This window comes from Acomys russatus, chromosome 12 (assembly GCF_903995435.1).
Source record: "Acomys russatus chromosome 12, mAcoRus1.1, whole genome shotgun sequence".
Classification (NCBI taxonomy): domain Eukaryota; kingdom Metazoa; phylum Chordata; class Mammalia; order Rodentia; family Muridae; genus Acomys; species Acomys russatus.
The window spans coordinates 56,706,216-56,727,730 of NC_067148.1; the positions used below are offsets into that span (position 1 = coordinate 56,706,216).

The 21,515-nt window shown below is 45.7% G+C and overlaps 1 protein-coding gene across 1 annotated transcript in view; it reads left to right on the forward strand.

Moving 5' to 3' along the window:
- The window catches only part of LOC127196110 (lethal(3)malignant brain tumor-like protein 4), a 99,684-nt gene that overhangs the window by 18,521 nt on the left and 59,648 nt on the right, over window positions 1-21,515 (forward strand). The window contains exon 3 of the mRNA XM_051153688.1: window positions 15,006-15,097. Coding sequence (XP_051009645.1) covers window positions 15,006-15,097 — 92 coding nt within the window. The remainder of the gene's footprint in view (window positions 1-15,005; window positions 15,098-21,515) is intronic.

The following is a 21,515-nucleotide window of genomic DNA, read 5'->3' on the forward strand; positions in this document are numbered from 1 at the left end:
GGAGATTGAAGATAGGCGTTCTGATTAGAGAGTGGATGCTGCCCCTGTGCTGGGGCATCACAACAGGAATATGGCCCCTCTGCTGTTCTCAACGAAGATCTGCCCAAGCCACCTGCAGGGTCTGTGAAGCCAGAATGCCCGTCTGATCCCCAGCATCTCTGGTTCAGGGGATACCACATCCTCATGTATCCTCATGGCTGCACTAGGCATCTTTCAGGTGATGCTGATGTTGTTGGTGCCGCGGTTTGGAACCTTCTTCCTTTAAGGTTCAGGCACATCATCTGTGAAAACGTTGGTAGTTTCCATCATCACCCATTCTTTCTCTGCTTCCTCGGCTTCTTCTCTCATGTTAGAGTAGAGCAACGGTTCTCACACTTTAGCATCTGTTGTTCATACAACACACAGTTTCTGATTCATCCATCCTGGAGTGGGGCCTCCGAATTCACATTTCCAGCAGTATCCAGGTACTAATTATCCTGTTAAAGAACATGAATTCCAAGACCTTGCTTGCACATCTCCCTGCCTGTCTTAGAATTCCTCCATTGCTCTTCTTTCAGCTTGTTGACACTGTTAAAGGTTCTCAGCCACATGGTTATTGAATACAATGGAGTCACCATATCTGGAATCAGGATGTTGCATCCTCTAAAATGTATTTATGGATTGGTATTTTTATATCATCATCACCATCATCATCATCCTCTTTATCATCATCATCATTGTTGTGGTGGTGGTGATGATGTGTGTGCGTGCGCGCATGTGTGCATGTGTGCATGCGTGTGTGTGTGTGTGTGTGTGTGTGTGTGTGTGTGTGTGTGTGTGTGTGTAGGCATGCACATGTGTAGGGGTGAGATGACAGTTCTCTGGTGTTATTTCTATCCTGTTACCTTATAGGAATCAGGGATTGAATTCAAGTCTTCAGGTCTGCAGGCAATTGCCTCTCCCTAAGAAGCCATCATCTCCAGCATATCTCTTTCTTGATTTTATTTCTGTTTCCTCTAGGTCTCTCTCACTCCTTCAATTGTCTGGACTTAAATAAAATCCTGAGTCTTAGCTTTTTCCCTTTCCTTCAGTTATTACTGTCACTTGTTCTCTGGCTTCACCATTTGCAGGACCAGGGCCCCTCAGACATTCTCCCTGCTGTTCTCCTGGCTTGTCATTCTGTATTCACTGCCTTCCCTTTATAAGCATCCAGCTGTCTGCAAACTTTGCCATCTGCTCCCAGTTCTAGACGCCAGGAGCTGCTGGACAAGTCCCTCGGTGCAGTTGGCTCCTTTGTAGTAATTAGTTCAATGAGTGGCTGTCTCAGTCTTGGTTCAGTGTCCCCAACTGTCCCTTTTCTTGTTCTTCTGATTTGCACAGCAGCCTTTGTTCTTTGATGGATGATCTGAGCTGAAGGTCAAGGCTGCTTGGTGCCGTCCCTTTAGAGTTCTCTTCGCTAGTGTGTCAAATTCTTTTATTTTATTTTTCATTTTCCTCGCTGTTCTTTGGACCTCACTTTCTTTTACAGTGATGATATATTTGGGATAAAGAGCGTACAAATGTGTAAATATTCGTTTTGTTTTATGGTTTCAGATGTCCGTGGTGACTTTCAGCCTATGAGTCGTAGAATGTCTTGACAGTAGGGACCTTAGTACAAGAGGCAACTACTTTTTAGAGGCTGCGAAGGAGAGGTGGGGATGGGGGGAGAGAGAGAGTGGGGATGAGGAACAATAATTACACAAGGACGAGGTGAGGGCTTTAATACTCATTTAACATTTTTATTTGATATTTTATATGTGTATACTAATTAATTTGGGGTCCTTTTACTCACCATTTCTCTCTCTCTCTCTCTCTCTCTCTCTCTCTCTCTCTCTCTCTCTCTCTCTCTTTCTCTCTCACTCAGACCCTCCTTGCCTAATGGTCTTTCCTCAAAGACTGTCTTTCTAAATGACTCATTGAGTTTGATTAGTGTTGTTCTCATGAGTATTGCAGGGTATTGTTTATTGGAGATGATGAGACAGAGGGCACAGGAAGGCAAAGGAAAGTATCAACAAACCAACATAAAGAGCCTTCCAGTTCATCAGCTCTAGGAATCCAGGGGAGGGAGATGGGAGGCTCTTGGATGAGAGTCTGGAGGGAGGAAAGGCTTCGAGAACAGGTAGAAGTCCCCTGGTTTTGACAGGTTTAGGTCTTGAGAGTTCCCCTCTAGAGGCTTGTGTGTTTCAGACTTGGTTCCGAGCTGATGATACCATTGAAGGCGGCGACTCCTTTAGCAGGTGAAGACTAGTACAACTGAGTTTTCATGGCTGTTCCACTGAAGGAAATGGCAGCCACCAACTGCCACAAGGACGGGTGAGGCCTCCTTAGCCTCCTCTCATGTCTATGATGAAATGTGGATGGGCTCAGCCTTTTCCAGGTCATGGTCACTTAACCATATCTGACATGAGTTCATTAGTACAATAGCCTGTCACACCCAGAAGACATCACGTCAGAACACTCTGCATCCTCTGACTCTTCCATTCTTTTTTTTTTTTTTAATCCCATAGTTCAAGATGTTCCCTGAGCCCAGAACTCAAGAGTTACTTATTCTCAACACTCTGGCCAGTTAAGCTCTCTGCATTAACAACTTCTCATTACAGAAAAGTTCTGTTGATGAGGGCTGAGTGTATCCCTAATTTATGGCACAAATATGCATATTTAGAAGGCAGCTTAACAACATGACCATTTGGCACCATAACGGTAACAGGTTAGCTACCGCATGTCTTAGTCAAAGTTCTATTACTGTAAAGAGATGGCATGACCATGCAACTCTTATTTAAAAAAACACATTTAATTGGAGCTTGCCTATGCTCAAAGGTTTAGTCCATTATCATCATGGTGCGAAGCATGGTGGCACACAGGCAGGCCTGGTGCTGGAGAGACTACTGAGAGTTGTGCATCCGGGTAAGCAGGAAGAGAAGAGAGACACTGGGCCTTACTTGAGCATTTCAAAGCCCAAAGCCCACCTCCCTCTTACAAGGTCACACCACACTTCTTAATGTCACTCCCTGAACATTCAAATACATGAGCCTATGGGAGCTGTTCCTCCTCAAACCACCACACTGCCCAAAACCCCTGTTGTCGTGGGCTTTTGACCAGGAGTGCGTTCCCTCTGTGGAATGGACCTCAGATCCTGCCAGGAGCTATTTGTTATCCCCACAGTCACCATGGCACTATTTCATCACGCAGCACATCTTGCTCAGCCAGTCTTTGTCACACCTTCTGTCACATCTGGTGGGACAGCTGATGACTTTTCTCTGACAGCAGCTTGTATGCGCACATCTTGGCCCTACAGAAGCTCATTACCAGGGAGGACCGGTCACGCTCACTTCCAGCTTGATTTCTGTAGGACCAGCAACCGACCTTTGTGGTGTCCTCAACAATAGTGTCTTACTATCTAGTTCTAGTGCAAAAAAGGTTGTGTACCGGTGTCCAGGCGTCTGCAGCGGTGTCCAGGCGTCTGCAGCGGTACGTTAGATATGGTGTGAGAGATGCAGTTTGGATCTAGGAGAATATTGTGGCAACAAAGAAGTGGGGCCTGTGGTTGGGAGAGCAGCTGGTGGAGTGATACAGTATTCCTACTTTGTTCCCATAGCTATGATCAGCCACTTGCTCCAGTGTGGCTTCTGAGGGGCCATCTTACCCAGATGTCCTAATGTCCCCTTTGAGGCCATGCCCCTAATGCCTTAGTTTTCTTCCTCTAGTCTTGCCAACCAAAGGCCCCAATTCTTCCCAATAGTACTATTAGCTTGGAACCAGGCCTTCAAAACACAGGCATCTGGGGGATCATTCAAAGTCTGAACCATAACAGGGTGCTTCAACCTGTGCTCTCCAAGCCTCCAGTGTCTGAGAGTGTCATTGCTCTCTTGGGCTCTCACAGCTGCTGAACTTAAAGCTGTTCTCTGCCTCCACATCTTCCTGTCACCTGTCACCTTTTTTTTTGCACTTGCTAGTCTCTCAAACCTGGGTGACCCTTGCTGCTTAGCTGGCATGTCCTTTTCATTGCTGGCCTTTTAGTCTGACCTCTAAGCTTGTTCCTCCTATGATGAGCCGTCTCCTATACAGACACAGTGACACCAGAGGGTCAAGTGCAGGAGCTGTGTCTCTCATCTTAGTCTGTGTCCTCCGGGAACATTTGATGGCACTGAGCTTTCGGTCCCTTTGGAGACATCTACCACCTTGGCTTGCACAGGGTTCTGCTTTGAGGGAACTCAGGCATGCTTTGCTCGCTGTACCTCAGAAATCTCACCCTGCTTCCTTCTCACCTGCGACAGGAAAAAAACATGATTTGGAGTTCTGTTATTATAGATTATTCTATGTGCCTAAAACTTGGCATCCCTGAAAACACTCATTTTTATTTTTCTTTAGCACTCTGTGTCTGCATGCATCCACGTCTTGGAAGCTCAGAATGCAGCTTTAGGGTCACCTTTGCCCTGCCTCTACCTCCCCACCCTGTTGAGAGTCAGTTTTTAGCTGTGGAAAATGTCTGTGCTTTCTCTCAGTTTCCTTCCTACCTGTTGTCAGGGAACACACTTTTAGCCCTTGCCTACTGTAGCCATTGTGACTCTCTGTCTTCAGTCTCTTCTCTCTCACTAATTCCATCTTGTCTAGTGCTCGCCCCTAAGTTCTGCTGGCCTCACATCCACCTGAGTCCCTAATGATTCATTACCCAGGGGAGTATGTCTCAGACTTCTGACACTGACCCTGACCTTGTACAGTCTTCCTCTTCCTCTTGGGGTGCAGTGACCCAGCACCCACCCTGTGGCCTCCTACAGGCGTTGTGTTCAGTGCGGCTGAGACGCTGGTATTCTCAGAAGCACTCTCCCATTTTCCAGCTTTGCATGCACCAGGTTACATGCTAAATTGGTCTTTCTGAAGGAACAGTGAGCTCCCAGAGGTTTCTGCTGGTCAGAACCAGTCCTGCATTTTTGTTGCTACCAGATATGTTTGCTCGAAATTCTTAACTCATGCAAATCAGCCCTTGTCATTCTCCATCATACCCTCATACGCTACCATATGTCAGAGTTTGAGTAACACTGATCTGCCTACAGCATGCCTCTCTGCCCCCAAGAAAACAGTAGGTGTGGGCCAGAGTCAAAGCCCCTGCATCTCACAGTACACACGACCTGCTTGGCCCTGGGAGATGATGAGTGATTTTTAGATTAAGTAGGACCTAATGAAAAGCAGCCTGAATGTTATATGTAAGTGGAAAATGTTGTAGATAGAGTGTGGAAAAGACCTGGCTGGAGTGACGTGACAGAGGTATTACAATGCGAGTTTTGAAAGGGTACCTACAAGTGAAGGGCTGATGTTTCAGAGGCTTTGTACCTGAAGTAATAAGCAGCTAATGTGAGGACATTGTATTCCTTCCTGGGAAAGAGAATTGCATCCTGAAGACGGTGGATGGCAATGCCAGTGGTCTGTCATGTGCCCTCTGGTGCTGTCCTTCATCCCTTCAGAAACAGCTGAACGACTGTACGAAGGACTGTGTTTGCGGCAAATGGAGTCAGAAGAGGAATGTTCTGCATCATAGAATTGCTTACCTCCTATTATTTTCATTTTAGTTCAGACTTTTTTTTTTGAATGTTGCATGGTTTCCTAATACTGGGTATACCCATGAAAGAGGGTCATATCCCATTGATGAGTCAGTCTGTGTTCTCGGAGGTGAGGTAGACAGAAGCAAGATAGATGTCGGAGCATGGAGATGTCAGAGTTCTGTTCGCAGAATAGTATTGGGCTCTTGTTAATATAAGAGTAGGGTCTAAGAATGATTATTATTAGACTTACAATTATTTCAGCAGTATTATCTAATCCACTATCACAATCCATAGAGACACAGACACCTGGGAGATTTTAGAATAGCCTTTTTCCACATGAGACATTGGGGGATAGTAAGTCCTAAGCTGTCTTAACCCCCAAAGCCCCCATATCATGGCATCTGCTTTAGTAATGTCTATCTGGTCTACCTCCCATCCGGCACACTTGCTAACGGTCCTCATCTTCCACGCACGCTGTCCGGCCATGTGCTCCTCTCCATGCTGCCCCATCCTAGCGGCTCTGCTTCTTCCCCTCCCCCATGCCTCCCTGATCTCACTTCCCGAGATCCTTCCCTTCCCCACACCTACCTCCTCTGGCCCTGCCCAGGTATTGGCTTTTTACTGGTTAAACAGGAATCATTTTTTAAGGCAAGGTTTATACAACAAGGACAGGTGTATAAGAGAGTCTGCTCTCCTGGGCAGCAACTAGATCTTGGGAGCCAGTAATTAGCATTAGAATGCATATCACCAGACCAACCCCCAACAGTATCTAAATAGGACATCTTTGTAAGTAAAACTGGATGCATATTAAAAAAAAAATAAGGCCTACAATCTCTGGGCTAGATATTTGCAAAGGCTTGGTCCACATTTAAACAGCATGCTATGATTTTTTTTATGCTAAGAAATTTTATGATTGCCTGTGGTGTGTGTGTGTGTGTGTGTGTGTGTGTGTAAAGCATGCTTATTTGCTGACATCTTAGTAGCCCTTATATTAGGATTATTTTTATAAGAAGAATAGAACAAAAAATGTAATTTTATGAATATAAAGCATTTTAAAAGAATTAACAAAGTAAAGTTTTTATTACTGTAAGTACCCTCTGTTACTCATAAAGATGGACCTCAAATGATAAAGTAGGAGATGTCTTTGCTTTGGGTAGTCTAAAGCCCCTAAAGGTTAAGGTGTTTGTGGCCCAGGGTACATAGCAGTCTGTGAATGTCCTTTTGAAGTGTGGTGATGTTGCCTGTGCCAGGTACCGGTTGTTTTGGGGAGGAATGCTTCTGGAGGCTGAAACTTGTTTCCTCCGTGGTTTCCCTTCAGTACAGGCATGGCTGGCCTGGGGAAGTGTGCTGCATGTTCATAGTGGAAGGACAGATGAGCACCACTGCGGCTGTCTGTCCACAGCTCCGGCTCTTGCCACGCTGGCCATGAGTTTGCCCTTCTTGCCTTGGGCTCTAAGCCTGTGGTAAAGTTTGACCTCCATGTCCCTGCCTCGCTCAGAGCTGGAGTATGCGCACGCATCCTGCCCTCTGTGACCTCCTCTGCGCATGGTCTCGGAAGCCCTCTGGTTGCGCTCCGTGCAGCGGCCCCTCCTCCCCTCCTTTTCCTAAAAGTTTCTGTGGCTTTGCACCGTGGGCAAGAAGAGACAAGACAACCTGTCAGTCAGTGAAAGACACTGACCGACCGTGCGCCACTTAATCTGTGCTGTCACCTCAGGGCTGCTAAAGCACGTGAACGTGACAGTCACTCTGCCCCCTGTAGTCACAGCACAGCACGCCAAGGCAGTCTGAGCTGTAGTGGTCTCCCAATGCCGCTTTGATCTGTGAGTTCAGCTCCCGCCACTGTTCGTCCTTGACACTTTCCTGTATTCTCTTATGCCTTTTCCTGCTATACTGTGCTTTCAACTCCTCCCCTTTGCTCACTTCAGTCTTCTGGAAAAGCCAGTAAATCTTAAAGGGTGTGTGTGTGTGTGTGTGTGTGTGTGTGTGTGTGAGAGAGAGAGAGAGAGAGAGAGAGAGAGAGAGAGAGAGAGAGAGAGAGAGAGAGAGAGAGAGAGAGAGAGAGAGAGAGAGAGAGAGAGAGAAACAAACTTATATTTTTGTGACTGGTCCTGACTAAAGCTGTTATCTCTGTGAGCTTTCGTTATGGCAGAAGTGTCTGTCGGGTTTGCTGGTCTGCGGATTTGGCTGAGGTCAACTAGAACAAACATTTTACCCTGGCGGGTGAAGCTAAGTTTCTCAGATGACCCCGCTCATACCTGGCGAAAGGAAACAATGGCTCTGCTCGTTTTCACACATGAGAAACATCATGTCGCTATCATTTGAAAGCATCACACACCCAGTCTTCTGTAAGAGAGTGACTTCCCCATGGTAGCCTGCGAGAGAACCTTGCCCACCACCAAGTAAGCCAAGGCGTAGCTAGCTGTGGGCCACCCAGAAATCCCTGGGAACCTGTGGTACATGAGAGCATGGGAGGCAAGCAGATGCCTTCGCTCACAGCACTAGCCACCACACCCCATTCTGATGATGCTGGGGAATTTTCATGCATCTGGAGGTTTAGCCGTGAGCTAGTGTGCTGCATCCCAATAACGTCCAAGCACCCCTCACCAGTAGGACGATGGACCATGTATGTTGCAGGGTGTGTATGGCCTTCAGTTTGTGTTGCCTTGTGCCTGGGATGTGGGATGCTGCCCCTTGGATCTGTGTGTGTAATAATCTGACCAAATAAAAGGAAGGGCCCACTTTTCTACCTGCCAGATCCATGCAGCTTGACAGCTCTCACCACCTTAGTCTGTACTTCATTGTTTTATGCTTTTATTCATGTGTGAACATGCACACTTCTAATGAAATATATGTATAAGCTACGCTCAACTGTGCTTAATGAATATTTACAAAATAGTAATTAGTTCTTGTCATAACCATACAAAACCAAAAGTTTTGACTTTTGTATGGCTATTTTGATTTTCCTCATTTTGTGCTTTTGTAAAGGCTGCATTTATTCCTTTTTAATTTCATAGGATAAAATATTGGGTTAGAGTTGAATAGATCAACAAATATTAACACCCTTTTGGCTATAAATATGTATAAACCCAACTTTTCAAAACTTTAATTAAGTTCACTAAGCCACTGTCAGTGAATGAGTTTATTAATGTGCCAGCTGACTTAATTTTACAGTGCTGTTAAGCTAAAATGCTAATGATTGGGTGTGCGTTTCTGTCTTGACTGCATATGGCAATGTGAGACAGTTCTGTGTAGTGGGTGTGCTGAAGCTAGAACAGTCTATGTCAAAACGTCTCCAGCTGTGAGGTTTCTCTGAGCATTGGTATCTTGTAACTACAGAATTGAGTTATTGATCCAATGATCAGTGCGATGCTGCAGATCTGTCCTCCCTGATACTCGGTGGGCAGAGGCGAGAGGAACACTTAAGCCCAGGAATCCAAAGCCAGCCTCAGCAACATGACAGAGCCTGCTACCCAGCCCTCCCCTCCCCTCCCTTCCCTGCTTGCTCCCTTCCTGTCTGTCCTGTCTCTTCGTCACTGTTTCTGTCTCTCTCTCTCACACACAGTATGAATGGAAATGTACACATATGTGCTCACATGTACACTTGCATGCACATGCACACACATCATATCTGTGCAGCATAGAAATAGTTCAGTACCTGGCACATGCTAACTATTTATCAAGTGACAGACAAAATATAACTAAAGATATTTTCTGCATCACACAATATTTTCCAGAAGAGTAATAATTAGAACAGTTTGCTATAGCCAGTGAGTGTAGGGAAAAGAAGTTGAAACTTAGCATTTGCAAATCTGTATATGTACCCAGTGTTCTATAAGACAGATGCCACATCTTAAGAAGCGCCTCGGAGAGTCATATAAGAAACACCGAAGCATCTAATAGTCGGTTCCTTCTCTTCAAGGTGGTTAAGAGAAACGAGTTGGTCAAACATATAAAGGCAGCTTTTATTCTCCTGGCTCAGTTGTTGTCTGAGAGGCTGATTGCCTCCTTCTGCTTACCTAGGCCTAGTCCCGGAAGCTTCTAGCCTCTGTACAGTCTAACCTCAGCTTAGAATGTGTTCAGCCTCTGAGACTCACTGCTTAATAAGCTCACCCTTACTTGTTCTTTCTGAGCTCTGGGCTGCCTGGTTCAGCTCAGCTGTTCTGGCTCAAACTCCTCTCTCAGCTGACTTATTAAATCTGGCTTCTCTCTTGGCCCAGAATTGCTGTGCTTGGCCTCAAACTAACTCAGCAATCTGCTTTAATCTTCTGGCTTCTTCTCATTTTCTGGCTGATTCAGTCTTCACCTGAGTTCTCTCTCTGCAACCCATCTCTCTATTACTGTCCTGGTAAAACTTCTTATTCTCTATGAAAAACTGCCTATTAAGTAGCTTTTCTCTCTCTTCTCATGAAAGTTGGGTCTGTCAATTCTTCTCTGATTCGTCATTTTTTCTGCCACTCAACTAGACATCATTTTCAAACACGGGTGCTTCCTTCTACAAACGAGCTTTACCTCTCTTTGGAATTAAAGGCATGTGCCTCCACACCTGGACCTAAGCTTTTCTTTATCTGATACTTGCCCTATACCAGGCTGGCCTTGAACTCAGATCTGTTTGCCTCTGTCTCCTGGACTAAAGGTATGTTTGTGTTCCAGCTGGATCACATATACCTAGAAGGTCTTTAGATGTGATCTCTTGTCAGAACAGCTGTATTTTGAATTAACATTTTTTCTACACAGATTTTCTTGAATTCTTCTTCCATTTGCTTGATGGTTTTTCTTTTTGAGCTAGAGTCTCATGCAGGCCATACTGGCCTGGAACTTGCTCTGCAGCCAGAGTTGGCCTTGGACTCTCTTGCCCTAACTTCCCGAGTATGAGGATTGTAGACACAATGAGCCACCATGCCACACTCATGAACTCCCTTTTAAGGCCCAAAGTGATGTTATGTCTGCCTTTGCCTTTAAGTCATTCGACAAGAATTCATGGCCAGACAGAATAGCAGCTAGCAAGATGGTGAAGAGCAAAGCTGAGGATTCACTGATTTTTTTTTTTTTTCGTTGCTTGTATTCCAACTCAAAGCAGACAAACACAGCTAGTGCCTCTGTCTGATTCCGTACTGCAGAGGCGGAGGCAGGAGAACCCGAATTTCAGGCCTGTCTGGGCTATGTTGTGAGGCCTTGCCTGACTTGAACAATGAAAAACAAACACAGTGTTTAGCTCAGGCTAAAGGAAGGCTTGAGGGAGCATAGTGAGAGAGAGAAGGCTGGTTGTGGGAGAGAGCCTGTGCATAGACTGTGGAGCCGGCAAGCCAGCGTGCATTACATTTTCCCTTGCAGGCACCATATTGCTCAGTAATTCCTCTTGCTCTACTGAAATATTTAATTCATTGGAAGTTTCTATTGTCTGATATTATGTATTCTTTTTATGGTGATTGTTAAAAGGTTCTCTGCGTACTTATGCAATCACAATAGGAAGTCTTAGATATGATTTACTTGGGGCGAAATGGTAATGTATGACAATTGGAAATATGATTAAATTGAGAAATTACACAGCATCTTTTTAAGAACACAGCTGTTGTAGAAAATGAGATATCTATATTTGCTTTTGTGTCAGTGCTGCTGTGGACTTTTTTTTCCTTGTAAGACACATAATTGTAACACAGCAAAATGCTTGTGTGAAAACAAGGGAGTTGAGAGTTGAATAATCTTACTGGAACACCGTCTGGGTCTGCCACGTCGCCTTCTCTGTGAAGCAAATGAAAGCATCCCGTGTTGTGAGACACTGAAGCAACAACACAGCTTTTAGCAGCATCATGGGCCAAGAAGCTACAGGCTCCTGCACAGCTCACACGAGGAAGCTACAGGCTCCTGCACAGCTCACATGAGGAAGCTACAGGTTCCTGCACAGCTTACAAGAGGAAGCTACAGGCTCCTGCACAGCTCACACGAGGAAGCTACAGGCTCCTGCACAGCTCACACGAGGAAGGCTTCGTACTCCAGGAGAGCTAGAAAACCCACCATTCACAACTCTGTTAGCTCTATTTGATGATAAAACCACTTTCTCGTACTCCAGCAGTGTTTCTCACGCACAGTGGCTCACTAATGCTACGCCTGATGATTGGACGTTAGCGCGCATGCTGTCCTGTGTATATGCTTTAGGCATAGGTAAAGTTGCCTGCAATCACATGATATCCCTTTGTTCTCCATCATGTGCATGAATATTGAACGAAACTTACGTGTACTATGTATGTTTCACCTACTGGACCAGGCGTAGGGTTACGCTTTACACATTGCTCCTCTTTGTGTAGCAGGAGGCTCACAAAGAAGTTAGGTTTATGTTTAACTATTAAGTGTCTGTGTGAGTCATCCTGACAGCAGCAGGTTGTTGTATTGTCCTGCTAGTCTTTGCCAGGATGGATGCAGCTCTGCCTTTTACCATCTGCACCTTCCTCTGGGACACATGTAATACTCAGCCGTATTAGATCTGTATCTTCAAGTGTCTTTCTTTGTGTGCATGTGTATGTGTGTGTGCATTCGAGTGTGTGTGCATGTGCATGTACATGTGTGCATGCATGTGTGTGCATGCGTGCGTGTATGTGCATGTTTGCATGCATATGCATGTGTGTGTGAAAGTAATAATGCTTATAGAGTATTTTGGCTGTAGAAAATACAGTAAGGAGTGAATATTCACATTAATCTCATTGTCCATATACAACTGCTGTTAATATTTTACTGTTTCAACTTTCTTTTCTGTGTAGGTTTGCACTTGTTGGCACACATATGTGTGTAGTGCTTTGCACACAGAAAATGTTTTATAAATATGTGATTAAATGAGTAATACATACAGATGTATCTTATATGTTCATGTTTCTATTTTATTTTTTTAACTTTCAATCACATTTATTTATTAGGGTATATACATACAATATGTGTGTGTGCATGTGTGTGTGTGCATGTGTGTGTGTACATGCACGTGTGTGCACACGTACATTCTCGCTCATGTGAGTGCATGTGGCTGCATCTGTGTATGGAGGACAGAGGTCGGGGTTGGGTCTCTTCACAGTCGCTCTCTACCTTCTTTTTTTGTGAGACATGGACACTTACTGAACCTGGGGCCACCATATTGGCTAGATCCCCAGCAAGCCCCAGGGGTCTGCTGTCTCTGTAGGCACTGGGACCACGGGGACTTTTAAAGACTTGCCAGGAATCAAACTCCTGTTTGCACATACACAGGGCAAGCAGCTTAAAGCCGAGTGTTCTCCCGGGCCTAGTGGTGAGCTGTGATATAAAGATTACAGATAATTAACATACCTGTCACTTCTCCTAGTTACCAGTTTTTAAAGGTGAGAACAAAGGAAGTCTCTCTCTCTGTCTCTGTCTCTCTCACGTGTGTGCGTGCACGTGTCTTTTATAGTCTTTGAAGTGTACAGTGTTATCTGATAAGGCCCTAAAGCCCATCCCTCCTGGAGACCGGAAGCCTTTGACAAGCATCTCTCCTTTCTTAATCTGCTCTTCTCCGTCTCTCTGATCCCAAGGTTGATACTTCTTAGACTCCACAGATAAATGGGATCATATTTGGCTTTTCATGCCAGCCTCATTTTATATCTCAAATAGCAAAAATATGCACACAAAGGATTCTGTATAACACTTAGTCTCCTTAAATTTCTTAATGGCACATTTAACTATTAAAAATACAGGATTTGATAACTTCTTCATCAACATCTGTGTGTATTACATATGCATACTACATGTGTGTGTGAAACCTAACCTTCATCCCATTAATTCTGTTTTGCCTCCTTGTACTGCCACAGACTTTTAGAGACACAGGTTGTAATTTTAAAACTATTGTTGGGTTTTCCTGAATGTTTACTATTTTAAAATGATAAATTTGAATTTCAGCTCTCAAATATTCATCTACAAAATTCGGAAAGCAGAAAAATCAAAGCACAGTGAACATTGGGAAATGAATTATTTATGGTTCTGGTACCTAAAGCTGACTTCATAAGAAATGCGATTTCTGTGATTTTTCATCTCACTTTTAATCTACCACATGTTTACTAAAAGAAATAGTTTTCTTTTTAAAAATGCTTTCCCCTCCTTGGCACTGTGTTGTTTCCATGGCCTTTGCGTGCCCTGAGACAGTCGTGAGTCATTCTTAAGTGGTGTGTCAGTATAAGGCATCAGATTAGCTCTGTGAAGGGCATGTTGCTTATTTCTACTGTTTTGTTGTTCTGTGAGAACTAGCAGAAGCCCTGTGTTCTGTCCCCTTGGTAGTCCGCTGTGAGCCCGTTAAGACAAATCTCTACAAGAATTACCTCCTCCAAAGAGGAAGCACATCGAGGCTGCTGACCACATTGCCTTCTGATGCTTAGAGCAACAACACCCACCAAGCAGCCTAGATGTAAGAGGAGAGTGCTAAACACCTTCAGACTGTTTGCCTCGTGACCTCTGCTAGTGCCTCTAAGGATGCTGACTGCAACCTGTTTGAGGTGTGCCCATGAGCTCCAAGCTGAGTCACTGATGGGGGAAGGTGAGAGAGACAAGGCTCTGGGCACTTGTGGCTCTTCTGTCCTCCACCTTCAGCAGCTTCCTAATGTCCCTCAATCGAAGAGTGAATAAAGAAACTGTGGTATATTTTCACTATGGAATACTACTCAGGTATTAAAACAAGGAAACCCTGAAATTTGTAGGCAAATGGATGGAACTAGAAATGATCATACTGAGTAAGTTAACCCAGACACAGAAAGACTCACATAGTATATACTCACTTATAATTGAACACTGGCCCAAAAGGGATGTCCCATGACAGTCTTCACTTACCAGGAGATTGGGATGAGTGCAGGGACCTCCTATTGGGACTCTAGGTGAAAGAAGTATGGGAGAATGTAGAAATAGAAGGATCCAGAGGGTCCTAGAAACCTACAAGAGAAACATCATGATGTGTGGATGTGGACCCAGGGGTCCTGCTCAAACTACTGCACTAGCCTAGGACAATACATGCAGTAAACTTCAAACCCCTACTCAGATTTAGCCAATGGACAGGACATTCTCCACAGTTGTGTAGAGAGCGGGGACTGACTCTGACATGAACTCTGGTACCCCATATTTGACCACCTCCCCTTGGTAGGGAGGCCTGGTGGCACTCAGAAAAAGAATAAGCAAGCTACCAAGATGAGACTTGATAGGCTGTGACCCTATGGTGGAGGAGAAGGTCTCCTTCTGTCACAGACCTAGGGGAGGGGAATAGAGGGAAAGAGGGAGGGAGGGAGGAACAGGAGGATATAAGACAGGGGATAACAAGAGATGTCATCTGAATAAATCAATTAAATAAAAAAATTCATCTGAATAAATCAATTAAATAAAAAAATTAAAAGGAGTTTATCTTCAGTTATATTTTATTCTATTTTTATCCCATCAAGAATTGCTTCAAGAAAAGTATTGTGTTTTCTCTTCTAGAACCTTCTGTGACTACACAGGAAACCTGGTCCTGGGACCAGTACTTAAAAGAATGGAGTGCTGTGGCCGCACCAGTTGAGCTGTTTTCCAAGGTCAGCCTTAAACCTTTTTTTTTACCCTTGGGGATTTAATTAGGAAATTGAATTGAAATGAAATCCTTTGCCTTGATAGCTTGCCAATTAGGGAATTTATGGCCAGGCCTAGGGAATGGCCCATCACAGCTGGTCAGAGCTAACATTTCAGTGCGTACAATGGAGCTGGTTTGCAGGCTAGCACTACTATCTACCAGCGAGGCAACCCCTGGGAAAGTCAGTCAACCTTTCTGTGTCTCAGTTTCCTCACTGGTAAGGTAGCAAAGGCACTGGCCTCCCTCATTGGATTTTTGGAGGACTAGATAAGTTGAACACATAAAGTACATAGCATGCAATCTGCACATACGTATCACCTTCTTATGTGTCAGTCTTCAAGTCTCCATTTTCCTTCTGTGATACCTTTTGCTCACCTCCATTCAAGGGTTATGCTACACTGATCTGTTTTCATAAGATGAGTGACAGTATTAGATTAAGTGGGACGTTACAAAAGACAGTGGAGCCCCCAGATCACATCATCCCAGCTAGGACAGCCTTGCCTGATTGAAAGCTCGGTTACCAGGGCCTCCTGGTTGTGCACACGGAATCTTCTGTACTGAAAATTTGCATCACTGTGTTGTATTTTAACCTGCTGTGAGAGGTGAGCCTTGTACTTGCTATCCTTCTGTTGTGGTGCTTACAGTTCTTTTGCTGGCAAAAGGACCAGTATTTATAATTGTAGATGTAGAGATGGATACAGAGAAAAGGGCTTTAAAGAGGAAGAGAAAGAGAGAGCCCAAGTCCTGGTACCTCCCAGTGAACAGATAGAAACATTTTATTTTATTTTTGCTTTGTAGGCTAGTGGCTTCAGTAATAAAATAACATGAAGGTTGCACCATGGAAACTGAAAGCACATAGAGCAGAGGTTTTAACCAAGTCAGCATATCAGATGGAAAGCACAGAAGTGCTAGTATCCCCGAGACCTACCAGAGCAGAGCCTCAGCGAGGAGGCAGGGGCGTGTGTGACCAGGAAGTCTCCTGGGGCAGTCTCTGTCCGCCTCTGAAGTCTGCTGCCTTGGGAGAGAAAGGAATGTGTAGATCCTGCTTAGTGCTCAGGACACTCCCACGCTCTTTCTTTAGTTGTTTCTTGATGTGATTTCAGGTGTTTATCCCATCAAGATTATGTGAGTCCACAGTATCATCTTAAATGCTAGGCAGGCGCATCTGTTTCCTGTGTGCCTCTGCGATGAGCGTGCATGCATCATCTCATACTTCTGATTGGCTTCTATGACACCTTCCTTAATTCTGAGAAGAGATCTTTAAAGAAGGTGGCTTGGACCAAAATGCTATAGTGTCTCTCATAGGCCTTTCCCTCTCTGCCTGTGCCCATCTCATACCCAGGCTGTAGGATCGTTGTGGGTCCATAGATAGAGTGGCCCAGCAGAGGGTAGATGCGTGAAGGCAGATAAACCATTTACTGGGGATGTGATGTTCACCTAAGGGCACAGGCAAAGCTGGTGCCTCTGTGTGTTACAATAAATTGTATTATTTCAGCATAGGAAGCCAATAACTGACACAGAGTCTGAAACGTTTTTTAAAACTGCAAGCACTATGCTGGGCAGAATCTACACTGATTCTAATCTACTTTTAAAATAAAATAAACTACTCTAAACCTCATAAAACACATGTATCTCAAGCACTTGCCAATCTGGTCCTAAGATGCTTCTTCCTCCTCCTGCAGTCAACTGTCAACCATCACCTTTCTCCCTCTCAACTGTCAATCTTGGCTCCACCTCTCTCTAGGAAGTCCCGCCTTCCACTTCCTGTCCTTCTGCCCAGATGATTGGCTAAACAGCGCTTTATTGACAGTTGTTACATCCACTCAAGACATTCCTCCACATCTATGCCTGGATTTGATGGTGTTACTCTCCATAGTCTTAAGGTCACCAGAAGCTGCAATGACGAACTGGCATGTGGTGAAATTGCCTGCAGAAAACATCAGCCTGCATCCTCTGGTCAGGGCCCTTGAGCTGAGCTTTAAGGCATCAGGCATCTCAGCATCAGTATGTAATGAAGGCATTTGCAAGATGGATTTTGGCTGGAGGAGACAAAGTGTCATATTCTCTCTCCCCTTTCTGTGTTTCTTCAGCCCAGACAGAGAATGTATTGCTTTCACTGGAGCTTCTTCTGGAAGAGTCTTTAAGGCCCATCAGCCATTGCAGAGATGCTCTCAGAGTGAATATTTCCTCTCAGATTCTCCCTCTTGGTTTGGTGCTAATGAAAAAGACACCCAGGGGAAAATGGGAGACTTTTCTCCTGAAGCGAATCAGGGCAGCAGTGTTGGGAACCAAGTATTTAGGCTGTAGACCATGAAGCTTTTTTTTTTCTTTTTATTAATTTATTCTTGTTACATCTCAATGTTTATCCCATCCCTTGTATCCTCCCATTCCTCCCTCCCCCCCCATTTTCCCATTATTCCCCTCCCCTATGACTGTGACTGAGGGGGATTTCCTCCCCCTGTATATGCTCATAGGGTATCAAGTCTTTTCTTGGCAACCTTCTGTCCTTCCTCTGAGTGCCACCAGGTCTCCCCCTCCAGGGGGCATGTAGACCATGAAGCTTTATCCCTCACATTTTAGGGAGAGGAAAAAGTCCTTAGCATGGAGGGAAGAGCCTGTCAAGGTTTCCTATGGAGGGAGGGGGGAGATGAGTGGCAGCTGAGTGGAACTGAGAGGTCAGCGCAGGATGCTCTTTCATGGTCCTTTGGCTAACAGATGACTGTGAAGTGAGATTGAACTTTCACATTTGTCAACTCTGAAGATGATGGCAGAACATCAGTGTGGAGCAGACCAATCTGCTGGGCGTCGGTTGCCTTTACCTTCTCCTCTAGTCTGACGCGGAGTCGTGCTTTAAGGCTCTGAGCGGGCCAGAGACAGAGTAGAGAGCCTGGGGCACCAAAGAGCTGATGGCATTGCTTAGCTGGGAAAGAAGATACAGTCTAAAACATGTTAGCAGGCATGTATATATTTATGAGCTTATCTCTGTGTGTAAAACAGCAACAATTAAAGAAAAAGAGGCTGCGATTATGTGAGAGAGAGGGAGAGAGAATGTGAAAAAAGAAAAACAGACACGGGAGGGGCCGGAGTGGGGAGTGGAAGGGAGAAATGATATTTTGGATCATTGTTGGAAATGATCCAAAACTTGGACAAGCGGGGAAAACTGAGATGAGAAAGACAAGGAAATAGTAGCAGTGTGAGGGAGAGCGTTCTTCAGTCAGGGACCGTGCAAGGGACGAGTTGAGGGGACCCTGGGTTAGACCCAGGGGGCTTGTCTGACCCTGCGTGACGAGAAGGGTGAAGCTACTGTTTTCCCCTTGATCTCTTAATACCTGGAGATGCCTGTGCTCCAGAGTGGATGCTACCGCAGCTCGACACTCGCGTTTTAAGATGAACAAACATGCTTGTAATTGCAAGTTTCAGTGCCATCTAGAAGGCAGAAGGTTCGTGTCAGCCTTCCAAGAGGGAGCTGAACTCAATTTTATATCGACACTCGACTGTTAATGTTCCTTTCAGTGTGTAAATATTATAATAATGTTGTTCACGCCAGCCACTGTGATGAGGTCCTTCGGCCTCCGAGTGTTAAAAATAGAACAAAGCAGTTTGCATTTCTTGCCTGGGTGACTGTTCCAAAGACAGTAGAGTAGCGGTTCACTGCTAATGTGGCTTCTAACCTGCTATTCAAGTTTTAGAAGATAACACCAAAGCTACCTGCAACTTACACACACACACACACACACACACACACACACACACACACACTTGTGTGCATGCTCGCACATGCACCCACACGCACAGTTCAACCCTAAAAATCAGATTCATATTCAATCACAAAAATGTACATACGTCACTTTAAGGAAAATGTGCCTATTTTATTTATGCACACATTTCCCCCAAATGTACGTGTCTAATTTAAATTTCTTTTAGCATAAGATCAAATTGATTTGTTTCATACTTTATAATTTATTTCACCATCTGGGGTAACACATACACAAGAATACAAACACCTGCTGTTGAGAGCAGGTTTAAAGATTCTTTCTCTTTATTATGGATGAAATATGAGGTCTCTGTCTTGATTTCATTTGAAAATTGACATACTGTTTTCTTCCTTTCTTAAAGTTGGTATTGAAAATATTTCTTCCCATTCCTCCTGCCGCCTTCCTTCCCAGCACACATTCATTCCGCAGACTTTGTTTTTAAGTTGTTGCTCACGGCCTCCACTCCTCATGTCTGCTCATGGCCTCCACTGCTCATGTCTGCTCACTGCCTCCACTCCTCATGTCCGCTCATGGCCTCCACTTCTCATGTCCGCTCACGGCCTCCACTCCTCATGTCCGCTCACGGCCTCCGCTCCTCATGTCCGCTCACGGCCTCCGCTCCTCATGTCCGCTCATGGCCTCCACTCCTCATGTCCGCTCACGGCTCCAGTCCTCATGTCCGCTCACGGCCTCCACTCCTCATTCTCTGTCTGGAGTGGAAGCCCCTGCAGTTGGCCACAGCTTCCTCTGCGTGTGTCAGGGCTGCTCCCTGCACTGGCTTCTGCTTGACTGTGCAGTCTTTATCCGGGTGTGTTTCTGATTCACCCGGAAAGTCTGTGCCCTGCTTCTGAAGCCTCTTTCCTTCGGGAAGGCTCCCCACATACCCTGCTCACTCTGCTTCGTTACGTACAGTTACTGAGAGCCACCATGCCCAGCTTACTTGGGTGGGAGAAATGGCGTGGGCACCACAATAGAAGTAACAGAGAGGCAAGATGCTGGTGCCTGCTGCCTGCATTTCACCTGCAACCGTAAGCCACATACTTCCTGCTCACGGGAGCACGTCTGGCCCTGAGCAGCAAGCCTTGCTGAACCCACATTCTGGTCACCAGCTTAAAGGTTGGCAATGCCTTTCATGCTATGCAGTGTTCCCATCTTACCAGCCAGTGCTGGGTTTGCTGGGAAAACAGGAAAAAAAATTAGGAATTAGGCACCACCAAGGATGGTATACTTCTGTGTTTAAAAATTCTTTTTTGATGTTTCAAGACAAAATGAAATTCGCTATTAGAAAAGTTAAAAATCTCTTGGTGTTCTTTACATACTTTGATAGATTAGTAGCAGGTTTTGTCTTGATTCCATGTAGCTGAGGGACAGTATCAGGTCCCCACTGATGCTGTGACAGATCGCCACACTCTAACAGTCTGAAACAGCGCAGGTTTATCATCTGACAGTTCAGAGGGTCAGCTGTCTGAAGTGAGTCTTCCTTCCTTCTGAACACTGGGGTGGTGGGGAGTCTCTTCCTACCCCGGTCGCTCACTGACCACCTGCACCCCTTGCCTTGCAAGCATGTTAACCTCTGCTTTCAGTGTCATATCTCCTTCCCAGCCGCTCCTGCCTCCCTCTGACAAGGAGCCTGTGACAGCACTGGCTCACCCCGTGGTAGGCAGGATAACCTTCCCACCTCAGGATGCTGCAGACACTCACACCCACCTAATCCTGTCAGCCATGAGTGAGGACATATGCAGCTTCTCGGATCAGTGCCGGCACATAACTTCGGGACATTGTCCTGCCTGCCACAGCGGCCTCCTCCGTGGCCCTGTTCCTCAGCTAAACCTGCCCCTGCCCCTGGAGACTGCTCATGAGACGGTCTGACCTTTGTGACCCCTGCTAATGGTAGAACAGATGATGCAACGGTGGCTCACGCCACTCTCCTCTCTGGGTGGCCTATCGCACAGGTGCTTTTGTCGGGTACCCTTCACCCAGCAAGCATCTCCATCCTTTGGGACTGTGAGCTGACTTGCTGCTCTCTGACACTCCCTGTCAGCCCTGATGACCGTTTCTGTTTCGTGCTAAGGGGGGGGGGTGCTTTGCGGTTTGTGCTGTGCTGTTTCCACTGTTTCTATTCTTGCTTCAAGTAGAAGCAGGTGGGTCTGCTGCTGTGTATGCCATCCCTGTGTCTCCTATGCCATCCCTGTATCTCGTACGCCATCCTTGTGTCTCCTATGCCATCCCTGTATCTCGTATGCCATCCCTGTGTCTCCTATACCATCCCTGTGTCTCCTACACCCATCCCTGTGTCTCCTACGCCATCCCTGTGTCTCGTATGCCATCCCTGTTTCTCCTACACCCATTCCTGTGTCTCCTATTCCATCCCCGTGTCTCCTACGCCGTCCCTGTGTCTCCTACGCCGTCCCCGTGTCTCCTACGCCGTCCCCGTGTCTCCTACGCCGTCCCCGTGTCTCCTATTCCATCCCTGTGTCTCCTACGCCCATTCCTGTGTCTCCTACGCCGTCCCCGTGTCTCCTATTCCATCCCTGTGTCTCCTACGCCCATTCCTGTGTCTCCTACGCCGTCCCCGTGTCACCTACGCCGTCCCCGTGTCACCTACGCCGTCCCCGTGTCTCCTACGCC